The sequence below is a fragment of the Acipenser ruthenus genome, chromosome 9, assembly GCF_902713425.1.
Source record: "Acipenser ruthenus chromosome 9, fAciRut3.2 maternal haplotype, whole genome shotgun sequence".
Taxonomy (NCBI): Eukaryota; Metazoa; Chordata; class Actinopteri; order Acipenseriformes; family Acipenseridae; genus Acipenser; species Acipenser ruthenus.
This window is the reverse complement of record NC_081197.1, coordinates 2,925,366-2,939,097: the sequence shown is the minus strand read 5'-3', so window position 1 is coordinate 2,939,097 and position 13,732 is coordinate 2,925,366. Positions and strand designations below refer to the sequence as shown.

Below are 13,732 nucleotides of genomic sequence, written 5' to 3'. Positions count from 1 at the left end.
TAAAAAAACAGACTGCTGGTTTGCAGTTCAGTTTAGTTCAGTATAGACGTTTTGTCCTTGGTGCAGATCAGAAAAGCAGCTGACCTGTTTGACCCAGTGGGGTTTGCTCCAAGTCCCGGCACGCTTTCCAGCTGAGCCTGTCCATTTGGAAGAAATTCAAATCAAATTGCTTTCAATAAAAACCAGCTAATCAATAGATAATAAAAAATAGATTACTCCTCATCAGAGCGTAACTGGGAGCAGCAAGGCCTGTAAATGGCTAATGAATGCATCTAATACAGCTGTAATAGCGGTGTTTGCTGGCCCAGGGTTCATGTTCCATTACACTGGTTTGGCACATATGGTAAGGCTTGATAAAGTGCCAAGGTAAAGACGATTATCATTCAAGGAAAGTAGCAGGGTTAAGGCTGACACACACCAGACGTGATGGGATTTTTTCATTGGGCGACTGGATCCTTTCGCAGTGACATGACCATACACACCTGAAGGGACACAGGAGATGCAACAGATTTGAAAACCGCCAGATCTATAAAAGAGAACTATGATCAAGATGGTACATCTTCAACATGACGTGGAAATTATGACGTATTTCAACAATAAATCATACATACCAGGCTTATCCAGCGCCTTCGAAATGGACTCCCATATATTATCTTTCAAATCTGTAGCTTTTTAATTGTGATGATCTTTGTCATATAACTCGGTATTTTTTCACAGGCAAGCAATATTTTTTTCCTCTCATTTTGGATACTGCTTTACCCTGCTGGACCATGTGCACTGTTCTCTGATTGGTCAATTCCTAGTTGTCACGACAAATCGCAAAAAAATAGGATTTAAGGCTTCTATCACACCGGACGGGCTGCGACAAGCGAATGCGTCGCACGTGACGCTGAAGCGATGCGAAAAATAAAAAGGATTGGTGTCTGTTTTTGCCGCGCGACAGCTAGGGAACTGACCAATGAGGAACACCTTCCCTTGCACGCCTCCAGTAAACAATGGCAGAAAAAAAGATCATTCTTGCAGCATCTACATACCTGGAGCTGTACAATAAAAGACACACAATTATAAAGACACGGCAATGAGGGAGAACATCTGGCAGTCAGAACTGCTGTGTATGATTCGTTTACCTTTACTGAAATAAGATTCTGAAAAGCTATTATGTATTATACATTTTTATCAGCTGTATGTCTGGCCCGCCTGTCGCCACGGGTGTGAAAGGCAGTATCGCAGTGAAATTACCATTTTATCGCAGGACAAATCGCATCGCGCCCGCTGTGTGGAGACCTTGAATCCTATTTATTTTGTGTCGCCTGTGGCATGAAAGATACTTATCAGAAGTATAGGTTGTATTCGTTTTGTCGCATCGCTGCACATTTTTTCTTGGCAGCGGCCTTTAGTTACATGTCACGGTGCTGTGACTAACTGAATAATGGTTTCTGAATTTCAGATATTTTTTGTGCTCTGCTGTTCCAGGCCCCTGGGCTGTTGTTTTGAAGCCTGTGGAAAAGCATTCGGTTGTCTTTGGTTAAGTGCAATTTGGAGTAGCGCTGGACAACAGGCAAGCCCCATGCGTGTCTTCAGACTGCAACATGGGGGCAGAGATTGTGTGAGGCTGGCCTTGTTTATTCCCTTAGGTCACAGTGAGTGTTTGCATCTGTCAGTGTAATGTAGGCTGTTGATTTTTTTACAGGGCCCTTTTTAAACCAGCTCGTCTCCCATATATTTACTGTGACACGGATACGAGCAGCAGCGCAGCCTAGTAACATGAATTGCATCTTGCAACCAGAAGATACAGATAATACCCCTACACGGCATAGCAGAAGGAACCAGGTGAACACCAAACCTGCAACCGTTCTGCATTAGTATTGAGTTGCCAATATTATAGACTGGTGTATTACCTTGTCATTTTATTGTGATTTGTTTTCTCTAAAACAGCACTGCTCATCAAAGCTCTCATAATACAATATGATAAAGGGTGCAAGCATTTTAATCCGATAGGACATTCATATATTATGCAGATTATAGTTTTGTTTTTTTAAAATGACTCATTTTTTAGACCCTTGTCTATTTGTTCTGAAGTTCCATTAGCCTTGCCTGGCAGGCACTTGCAGGTCTTGCATGCAGGTTTGAATGAAACTGGATGTTATTATTATTATTATTATTTATTTCTTAGCAGACGCCCTTATCCAGGGCGACTTACAATTGTTACAAGATATCACATTATACATTATTTCAATGTCTATCTCTCAGCACTGATTGCCTGAAATACTAATGACTGAATAGATTGACATCCCTCGACACACCTTCCAGCACCTGGTGAAGTATACATACCACGTCGCGTCAAAGCATCGTGTCGATCTGAATGGACATGTGGTACTTTGCATTGTCCAGAAGAGGGGGCCAGAGAGCCCTGCCTACAGGGGGAGCAGAAAGCAACTTCAAACCCAAATCTCTGAAAAGAGGAATTCACAACCAGACTGGATAAAGAAATGCAAACACAGTGCAGTACACTTTTAAATAACCACTTTACTGCGCTGTGTTTATTTTGTAATAGCTGATCTAATTGTTCTAACCTGAATGAATGCCTTTTCCATCTGAAAATGTTGTATGTGGATATAGACTTTTGTTTCTTCCATTCTAGGGTCGGAGAAGTGCTGGCTGCTGCTGCTGGACTGCGTTAGACAGCTAGTTAAACAATCCTGAGCGCTTTAAATACTGGAGTGAGAAAGAGTTAAAACAACAATATTACTAATTAAAGACAACTTTTAGTATTAGTCAAGGCTCTATACACCAACAGGCTTGGAGAGCAGACTACGTTTTACTTGAATAGATACATACAAATACAATTCAAAATGCATCGGCATTTACAGCCGTGCAGCGGATACATAGCGACATTCAGCTGACACATTACTGTACACTGCAGCTGTACAGAAATCTCGGCTAAAGGCTGCTATTTTCTCGCGAGAGAGTGTTGACTGGGCTCGCTCAGCTGTCTCCAGCATCAGCAGCTGAAGGAAGGGAGGGAGGAAGAGAGAGGGTTAGTTTATATACCGTAAAAAACACAGCAGCGGCGTTAATACGCATCTGCCTGTAGCCGAGTACAATATATTAGCGTTTTACAAGCAAAAAACAGTACCAAGATAATCTGCAACGAGTGCATGAGCAGGGCTCTGCACAGCGTAATACAAACCCTGCAGTTTCTTTTCCAGAAAGCTTGCTAGTTAAAATATCGCAATCATTTATTTAAAGACGGAAGACTGCACTCGGAACATTTTTGTTTGCTTTTATTTATTTATTTATTTATTTATTTACATTTTTAAATAATAAATAAAAACAAGTTTCGATCTGCACGACTATAAAGTACAACATAAATGGGTAAGTATTGTTTATGTTTCTTTTTTAAATTTTCGTTTTGTTGTGAAAACGACGTTGTCTTTGCTTATTTCCAAATGTTGAAATTTGGAACTGAACTTTGTGGTAACCTGCTTGATCCAAATCTGTGTTTTGACGATTCTCAATAACTATTGTGCTTTTCTGAAAAGTACCCTCGGGTCTCGCTGGAAAGGTAATGCACGCCGGATAAAAGTGTAACTTGCACAACGAAGGGAGTCTAGCTAGCAGTACAGTACAGGTTAATTGATATCGCGCTGTGTCATTCATATTCCAGCCTGCGCTTGACGTACTCACATTTTTTTTCAGGCTTTGTAAACTAATCTTCAGAAGCCCGTGATGAATTCAAGATGTTGACACGTTTGCTGTTTTTCTGCTACTGCTAGTCCCGACAGTGTGCGTGTATGCGGACCGTTATCTGGTCTCTCGCGTTATAATTACCAGTATTTCAAATTGCGCAACAAGACTTAATGATTTAATGCGACGTGTCGTTTTTAATAGGTTAATAAATGCATACTCTGCTTTGGCGTATGCAACTAGTTTTTTTTTGCCGAGTTTTAGTGTAACACTAGCAGGCAGGAAATGAAGGGCCCGTTTTGTTTTTTTTTTACTGTAGGGGTGATGCATGCCCCTACCGCATAATTTGTTTTCTTAAAAGATTGGAAAAATAATATTATACTGTGTATTGCACGTACAGTGCACCTTAGTGTCCATATTTAATATTCAAAGTTTAATAAAGAATGTTTACAATGCAGGAATGCAAGTTTGGATTTTACCTAGATTTACCCATACCCCGAGTTCGTACGGAATTACAGTGCGTGAACACACTATCCAGGTTCTTGTAACTGATTGATTGATTCTCGTGGATATATTTTCCTTAGTGCTATACATCTCGTGGTAGTAACACAGGAGCATGCTAATTGTGCTGTTTGTAATTTGCAATATCCATACTGATTTCCAAAGTCCGTCGCCGCCGCCCCGCTTTGTTTCGTTCATTTTGCACGCTCGTGTGTGTAAATAAGATTTATCTTCAGCGTAATAATCTAACGCGTTGGAGAATGCAAAAAACAAACAAAAAAAAAAAAACCCCAAAAAAATAGCCTTCCTGTGTCTGTGTCACACAGTTGGATCGTGACATCATTACATAGTGAATAATTAGTGTTTTCTGCGCCTGTAGTGAATTGCACACTGAACGTTCAGAGGTTGCAGAAGAGTGTATCACAGTGTGATTAAACATGTCATTGGTAATCAACTTGTTCACGCTACTGATAGCTCTAATTGTAAATGTGGAGCCGTGACGGAGGGTGTGTGTTACTGGCATGCTTGGTGATATCATTATTTGTTAGTAGACTTGGGTGGAGTGAGTCCTACTCTTTGTCTAATACTTATCTCAATTTAGCTAATTTCCAGAATAGCAGTGCAGTAGGTGAGTAGTCATTAGCTTTGCAAAGCTGATAATTGCAGTAGCTCTGTCAAGTTTGCCATGCAGTCTGCCATCCTAAAGTACGTTCTGCCAGTCACCTTATCTGGTGCCCTGAATGGAACAGTCCTGTCTGTGCCTTCCATGCAATGGGCACGGTGGCAAAACCGGACTTTGTTTCTGTTGATGAGTAGAAAGCGAAATTGATCCATGTGCCAGTGTATTTATCTGGGAGACCAGCCTGCCATGGGGTGCAGGAGTGTGGATGGCATCTCCTGCAGAAAGCTGGTGAAACAGAAGCATCAGGACATGGAAAGAGCAGTGCGCACAGCCTAGACACGCTGACACAAATCGGGATCTTCTTGACAGGCTTTCAAATGTTCTCCATTGGAATGTGAAATACAGGACTTGAGTCTGAGCTTGTTACTGTGTACTGCAGTGGCTGTAGTCACTCGGCTAGCCCCGGGGGCTTTGAATGCTTTTACAAGTCATCTGATTCTGAACTTAATGGCTTTCTATTGTTGCCGGTGCATTTGAGAGCTACAGTATGGTAACCTGCAGTGTGTGAAGTTTAACAGAATAGCAGTGCTGCACTGCTCAGCTCATGTCTGAGAGCTTCTTCTTTACCTATACCCCCTGATGGCTTCACTTCACTATCTTGTATTGCCAACAATGCATTGAAACCTAATTCCTCCAGGGGAAAATAAGTCACTTCCCTACATTTAAGTGTGAAACAGCTTCCTGTTTTAAGTGATCATCTGAGGCACGCATAATTAACGCTATGGCAATCAATAACTAAATGTGAAGATGGGAATTGCTGTAGATGTACTGGGATATACTGTACACAGCTCTGTGAATGTGTTAAAAGTGCTTTATAGTACTCTGTAGAATATAATCACAGCCCGGTTCTCACCCGCAATGACATTCTTTTCAGTGCTCCAAACAGCCTTGAAAATTGTCTTTTTGTTTTGACGTTGGTACAATGCCTTTCGATGTTGCTACAGCAGGAACTAGAACTGACGTCGCTAGGAAGTATTAGACTGCTGTTGTGCAGCAGTTACATATTAAAAATGAACACAAAACTGTTGCCATAAAGTAGCACATTTTGTGGAAGGTTATTTAAAAAAAGAATGCGTGTGGGGTTGCACTGAGTGGAGTGCAGGGCAGGCTTTGCCTCTGCTGGGGTCTGCACTGTTGCTATAATGGACAGGGATGCACTGAGCATTTAGAATGACTGCAGGGAAGCATCAGTCCTGGCTTACCCTTGTATAATGAGCGCCTCTTGTATACTGTCCTATCAGAAACACCACAGTTGTATAGAACACACAACCTGCGCAGCACACACACGTTCTTCTAGTATATGCTGAGAATTACGCTAAGAGGCGGACCTGAATATGGCTGCCCTATATAGTTCCCCCTTTATTATAATAACCGTTCGCCCTTATTTCTCATAATAAAAGCTCTGCAACGTGTAATAAAGCATAGGCAAGCATTGTAAAGCTCAGAGAGGTACGGTAATGCAAATTTAAAAACATGGCATTGCAATGTTAAAACTATAATAAATTCATAAACCAGTGGAAAACTGTGAAATTACAGTGCAAAAAAACTTGAATAACAGAGAACCCACTGGGTTAATTGACTTGTAGTCTTTAACTGCAGAGCTGCACTGCTGTGCACTCTCAATTCCTTCCCTAGTCAACGTAGCTGCCAGACCTCTGTTCCCGCTGTTATTTTAGGTAAAGTGGTTAACCTTTTTAGATCATGCCTTTTTTGACCCAGAAGGGTTGTACTTGACGTTGTCGTACTTTTCTCTGTACTCTTCTTCCTTCTGTGTTGTGTGGTCATATTATAATGTTGTTGTTTTTTTTTAATATATTCACAAAATGTTCTTGCGCATACAGCTGTCGTGGTTGGTTCTAGATTGTATGGTTTACCATTGCAGCAGCAGTACTGTAGTAAAGTGTTACAGGGCAGCAGTGCTGTCCACAGTGGTCTGCCGTACTGTAAGTACTGCAGCATGAGTAGATATTTGTTTTGAAACACCAGCTCTAAGTAGACCTCAGGTGGTGGATTAAAAGTCCTACCTGGAGTCTGATAAACTTCTTTTTCTGTCCACCCCATTAAGGGGGAGACAGACTTTCTGTTATTTCACAGTGATCACCAGTTGTTTAAAACTATTTATAGTATATACTGTGTAGGTACAGTGTGATCGCACATCCCCACTTGTCTGATGACAGCAGTAGTTCAAATATGCAAGCTGAGCTCATCTGTGAATAATTTAGAAAGTTACAGACTAAATAAAAATAGAAATACATGATGAGTTTAAATGCTTAAACCCGTTGTTTCAAAAATAGTATTTTTATTGAGAGGTATTTGAGACGTGTGCTGTACAGTGCAGTGTGTTCATTTGAAATCTACTTGCAGACTTTCTTTAAACGAGTAGACCAGCGGCCTCTACGATGCAGTGCTTATCTCCCTTTCATCTCTGAGTGTGATAGAGTACAGTATGAGGTTGACAGACTGAGCTGCACAGTGCCTCTGCGTGCCCTGCTTGAAGAGAGACGGGCTGCAGCACACTGTACTGTATAACAGTGCCTCTCCGTGCCCTGCTTCAAGAGAGACGGGCTGGAGCACACTGTACTGTATAACAGTGCCTCTGCGTGCCCTGCTTCAAGAGAGACGGGCTGGAGCACACTGTACTGTATAACAGTGCCTCTGCGTGCCCTGCTTCAAGAGAGATGGGCTGGAGCACACTGTACTGTATAACAGTGCCTCTGCGTGCCCTGCTTCAAGAGAGACGGGCTGGAGCACACTGTGCTGTATAACAGTGCCTCTGCGTGCCCTGCTTCAAGAGAGACGGGCTGGAGCACACTGTACTGTATAACAGTGCCTCTGCATGCCCTGCTTCAAGAGAGACGGGCTGGAGCACACTGTACTGTATAACAGTGCCTCTGCATGCCCTGCTTCAAGAGAGACGGGCTGGATTGTACCTGATTGAAGCACACTATACTGTATAAAGTCTGGTGAGAAGCTCTTGTCTGTTCTGAAGTTAGTCTCTGAAGCCCCTTCCTGTTTTTTCCAGTTGATTAAAAAAAACAAACATATCTGCTAGATCACATTGCTGCACTAGGCCAAGCAATTGCATTTAATCAGAATTGCAATCTAGTGTAATTAGATGCCACTGATAGTGTACAGTAGATGTCCACACTCTTGAAGTTCAGTTACATTATTGCATGCTTCAAAGCAGCAGGTTACAGATGCACCGTGGACTCTGCTCACAAACTCATGGGCTGTTTAACACTTTCATGCATGAAATATTGAAAATAACTGAAAAAAAGTAGTATTGGACACACAATCAATATATATTACATTGAACATTTTTTCAGTCTTTTTTCCATTGCTTTATATGGGGAAAACATGAATATAACTTTTTAATATTCGGTATATGTTCACAGTTTATCCTATATACACATTAGGGCGGTACACAATAACACGTCAGTAATTTATTTGAAATGTGTGTGTGTTTCAGTATATTTGAGGCAGTCGATTGCTGCACAGTGCTGCATGTTGTTGCTGTGTGCAGTCCTGTCAGGAAAGGTTGCTGACCCTGTCATAGCTGACATCATTACAGAATCACTAGAGGAAGACCTTTGAGACAGAGCTGCCGCTGGTGACTGCTGCCCCTGCTCCTGCAGCCGGGCTCTCTGTTGGTAAATGTCAGCTTCCTCATCAGTCTGAGAGTTTATTAAGCGGTGTCTACAGCTCCTGCCCCAGCCACTCCACCTCACTGCAGTTCCCCACAGCGGGGGGATTCCACTGGCAACTACATTCTATTGAAACAAAACAAGGATGGAAATAAGACTCCCATTGCTTAGCAGTTTGATCCATTTCTGGTTTTACTATGAGTTTAATAATGACCTTATTACCTGTACGCTTTGGCAAATCCAGCTTGCAGTAAAACCTGGAAGAGGCAAAACTGCTATGCAGTAGGAGACTTATTTCCATCCAGGCTAAATTAAAATGATTGGATTCAAATATTGAATAAATGAATAAGAAGCTTCCTATCAAGTTTAAAATCAGGGTAGAGCACCTCCTCTTTATGTGAATTCCATGTGTATTTATTTTAGATAGTGTTCCTTCTGCACCTATTGTTTTCTTTACCTTTTGATCAGTCTGGTGCCCGTTTCGTTTATTTAAAAAATGTTTTTTATATGATCTTAATAGCAGAGTAAAACGCTTTCCGATGCCAGTATCTTCTTGTTTGACCTTTCTGTTCCTTTAGAAGTTGTTTGCTGTCACTGGTCATGTCTTCTATTGCTTCAGTGTTGAAATGGAATCAATTCTGTTGCTAGGGAAAGTGAAAAAAACAAACAAACAAACAAACACATTTTCTTTTTTTACTGTGTATAGCATTGAAGCTATACAAGATCGATGTTTGAAATTCATTTTTTATACCGTGGTGATATTTCCCAGAGCCATGTTCTGTCTGGCCTGCAGTATCTCTTCAGAACCACTAGACCCAGTGATATGAAACCCTGCACATACGCTATTGCAGATACTGTGAAAGTAGGTGACTGCAGGTACTTTTTACAGGCATGTCATTCAACAACAGCAGTTTCATCTTTAACTAATGAGTAACCAGGCTCAGTCTCTGAGAGCTTTTTAACATGCTGAGTGCCTGTTCTTGTGTGCTGAGCAGTAAGGGTGTAGTGATACGTTAATGTCACGATACAATAAGTATTGCGATATGTAGGTCCTCTTACGATATGTACAGTATCACGATACATATCAGGGTCCAGACTGACTGCTTGTATGTTGCATAATGAGTTCAAATGATCATTTAACCAGGGCTTGAATTTCATTTTTGTGTGCTGGGGGGGATTTCCCCCCGATGCTGCAGCCAATGGGGGGGATTCCAAAATTTTAGGGGGGAATGGCAAAAGAAAAAGCACTTTTGCATATAAAAAAAACGATATATATTTTACTGCATCATCATTCACACTGGTGTTGCTTTAATATAAAATGTTGCTTTCAGGAGACCTACAGTTGTTCATCACTGTGACAGAGCACTGTCCATTGCTTTTGCCATTGCCTGATGAGAAGATGGCTAAAAAAAACAAAAAAAAAACAAAAAAAAACGCCATTGAACCTCAGTATGAAATGAACATGTGAGGGGAGCTGAGCTTCTAAGCTTTCCAACGATACCGCCCCTTAGTCTAGCTGCTACAATGACGGAGCAATAGACTCAAAACGAAACCTACGCTGTGAACTCTGTCACATGATGAGAGGCTTAACTTCAGGCGATCGTAGTTCCGGCTAGGAGTACCGCATACACACACTGAATACGTCTGTGGAAAGCCCTGAGTCTGATCTTTTAAATAAGCCACAGTAGGTGGCTTTTATGATGCCTGAGTAATATGTGCGTAACCTTCGGTGCGCTGGCGCCCCAAAATGAATGGGGCTGAGTTTTAAGAGTTAAAGCAAAAGTCATTGCTTGCAAAACAACACCTTGATAGACTTAATATCGCATTTTTTTTCCAAAACTGTTTACTTACTGCAGTGTACTGAGTTTCTATAATCCTTAAAGATAGCGGCCGAGATTTTCCCGTACTGAAAGTTGCAGATATGCGGCTGTATTTTTTTTTGGTTTTCATGGTAAAACAATGGACAATAATAAACCTTTCAATGATCAATGATCAGCAGTGTGGAGTAGTGGTTAGGGCTCTGGACTCTTGACCAGAGGGTTGTGGGTTCAATCCCTGGTATGGGACACTGCTGCTGTACCCTTGAGCAAGGTACTTTACCTAAATTGCTCCAGTAAAAACCCAACTGTATAAATGGGTAATTGTATGTAAAAATAATGTGATATCTTGTAACAATTTTAAGTCGCCCTGGATAAGGGCGTCTGCTAAGAAATAAATATTATTATTATTATTATTATTATTATTATTATTATTATTATCAATTATCTGCAAAAGATTATCATTTGAATCACTATTACGTGTATCTTAACAATTGTTTTACTGTACAACAGGCAGCAAAACATAAATCAAATGAAAGTAGTTCAGTATTTTGTGTACTGCACAAACTAATGCATTATTAATCTAGTATATTAGTTCAAAATTTACACATTACTGTGTGTCCATGTTTTTTTTTTTTAAAGGAATTTGCATTGTAGTTGGCCTGAAAATTCTGCAGCTCAGACAGTTTTGTACCATTTACTGCCGTTCAGCCAAGCTAACACATGCATGCTCTTTAGAGGTTCAGATCAAAGTGTTGAGAAGGCACGCGTTCAACACTCATTAATGGGATATTCCAGGGGTCCCACTGGGTACACTGCACGTCTGAGCAGGAATCAAATACAGTAGCATGGCGTTGAGAAATATCTGCATTTTTGTGAGCTTTTTTCAAGAAAGGGAATAAAAAATGAAGACTGAATTATACCAGAATTTTCGGGCTGTGATCAGTGATCAAGTGTGTTCGAGGCCTAGCGAGGGGTGCGTATGGGTATCCCCCTGTTTAACATCATATAATCAAAGAAACTACAAAATAATATCGCAAAAGTCTACCGCAAGCCTTAATAGTAGTACAGTATTTTATGCTAGATTTCGAAGTGTCACGTTTTTCCATTGTTGTCAGTTTTTCTTGAAGTATATGGAAAACTACAATGCGCTATATAATTCAGTATGTTAACATAACATTAATCAGCAGGTTTCATTCGACTTTGTGAAGCAAAATGTGTTCATTCTATAGGGGGATGCAAAACCTTGTTCTCCTGGACCAAAAGGAGACTCCAAACCAGGGAACACAGTGAAAGGAGGAAAGGAGACAAAAGTCCTTTCCTGAGGGTAGAAATAATAATGTTTCCTGTATCCTGAGACACAATAAACTGACACTGGTTTTACAACTCCTGCAGCTGTTGAGCAATACAGTACATCGCCTCTGATTTCAGGAAACCCTAAACCCTTCATCCTGGTCTGAACTTGGTCTCTTTACAGTATTGATTTATTTCGTGGATGTGTTTTAGCTTATCACTGGACTCTGTACACTCTCAAACAGCGTGGTATAGACTGCAGTTTTTCAACCCTGTAAAATGGGTTGGCCATCATCTCGACAGTGTTTTTGTGTATCGCGTTCTGTCCTTTGTTTGGTTTAGCCACAGTATGTGATCGGTACAGGGAGACCAGGAAGTATGAAGATTATCTCAGATTCTCTATAGGTTTGAAAAATATATATATTTAAAATAAAACTGCAAAACACCTCTGAAGAGGTGATGCTCTCCCTAATAACCAAAAGAATGTAAAGTGTACACACATTATAAAGTAGATGCACTAGTATATTATGTGTTTTTTTTAAGTCCATGAATGTCCTATTGTATTGCACATGTGTAAACCATACTTGCATTTCTGTATTGGCAGTTGTGTGTGGCTGTGTACTGTACCATCTTGTACATCAGAAGCCCAGTGGTGCTGGGAGGTGTCAGGGCAGTGTTGCTTCCCCACCCCCTCCTTTGCTATCCATCTGTTTTCATTGCTGGTGCATCTGATGCCCTGCACTGTACACACGGGTGTGCCTGCACCCTGGCGCTGTTGCGAGTCTGTGTGATAAAGATGTGTTGCCGTGCCAGTCCTGACTTGCTGCTGTGCACAAGATCCAATACAGTCCTATATATATATTATATATATATATATATATATATATATATATATATATATTCATTTCTATATATGTCTTTGGGGTGTAGCCTGTAGCCTTGTGTATTGTGTATGTGAAAATGGCGGCTCTGTCCACAACCGCGGTATTTAAAATATATCTAGTTTTTGTTTGAATGTTTACTTTGGCCACCATGCCGGTTTATTTTGTTCCTGTGTTTTGTTTATTGTTTTTTAGTTGTGATTAATTTGCGCATTTGCGTTTTTAAACCTGCAGCTTTTGCGTGTTTGAGTATCTTCCTGGTTAATACAGCCTGACCAGTGATGTCATCCTGTTCACACACATTTATCCATTAATCATATAGACTTGCTGAGTGGATTTCTACTAAACTTTATGGTTCTATCTTAAAATTATAGTTTTCTTTTTTAAACAGGTAGATAGCTTGCTGGCTAGCAGCATGCTAAGTGCCAGCAGTGCTTTGTGAACCCGAGGCCAGAGTAAATACACAAACAAAGAGAGAAACAAGGGAAGGTTGAAAACCAAAGCATTGTGTTCAGTACTGCTCTTCACTGTCCTATGAAACAGTTCTGGGCAGATCCATCACAGTAGATGCATACATGGAAAGCGCAGAAACTCCTCCTTGACTCCCTACTCCTGTGGTCCTGGTATGTGGAAGCAGCACAGACTCTGTGCCTCTGTGTGCATTAAAGCCATGAGAGTCACGGGAACAGTCATTTCTAGAGATGCCAGCAAGAACAATCTCTGCCACTAACTGCAGTGGGAAATAACCCTGACAATGTTTAGTGACCAGTGGGCTTGTTTTCTATTAGGTGAAGTACTGCATAGCTTCTGCAAGGCAACACAATTTCCTTCTAAACACGGCCTAGAATTTATAAAACAGCAGCAGCAGATGCTGATCAGGGAGCTGGTCGAAGTGGAGGGGTTGTAGAGTCTTGTAGAGCTCTCTACTGAATATTTCTTTTAAAGAAGCTGATGCAGATCGCGTGGGAGTATAGCGTCTGTGACAGTTAAGCAGTGTGTTTTCAGGAACTCATGCTGAGAAGACATTGATGATGAAAGTATTTCCATCAAAAGCAGAGTTAATGTTCTTTCCAGCAGTATGTTTTTGCACTGCGATGTAGACCTGTGTGCTCCTTTTACTGTCACCACAAAAACAAAAATGGAGAGGTCTTTTATATGACAGCTGTAATATACGATGCTGAAAATGATGTTTATCCAGAGACAATGGTGTGCACTGTGCAGTAACAT

At 40.9% G+C, this 13,732-nt stretch overlaps 1 protein-coding gene across 7 annotated transcripts in view; it reads left to right on the top strand.

Moving 5' to 3' along the window:
• Positions 1-2,965: 2,965 nt before the first annotated feature.
• LOC117406360 (SH3 domain-containing kinase-binding protein 1-like) overlaps positions 2,966-13,732 on the top strand; it is a 75,031-nt gene continuing 64,264 nt past the window's right edge. For all 7 annotated transcript variants that reach the window (XM_059030738.1, XM_059030737.1, XM_059030736.1 and 4 more), the window contains exon 1: positions 2,966-3,375. In XM_059030738.1, coding sequence (XP_058886721.1) covers positions 3,372-3,375 — 4 coding nt within the window. In that variant the 5' untranslated portion in view covers positions 2,966-3,371. The remainder of the gene's footprint in view (positions 3,376-13,732) is intronic.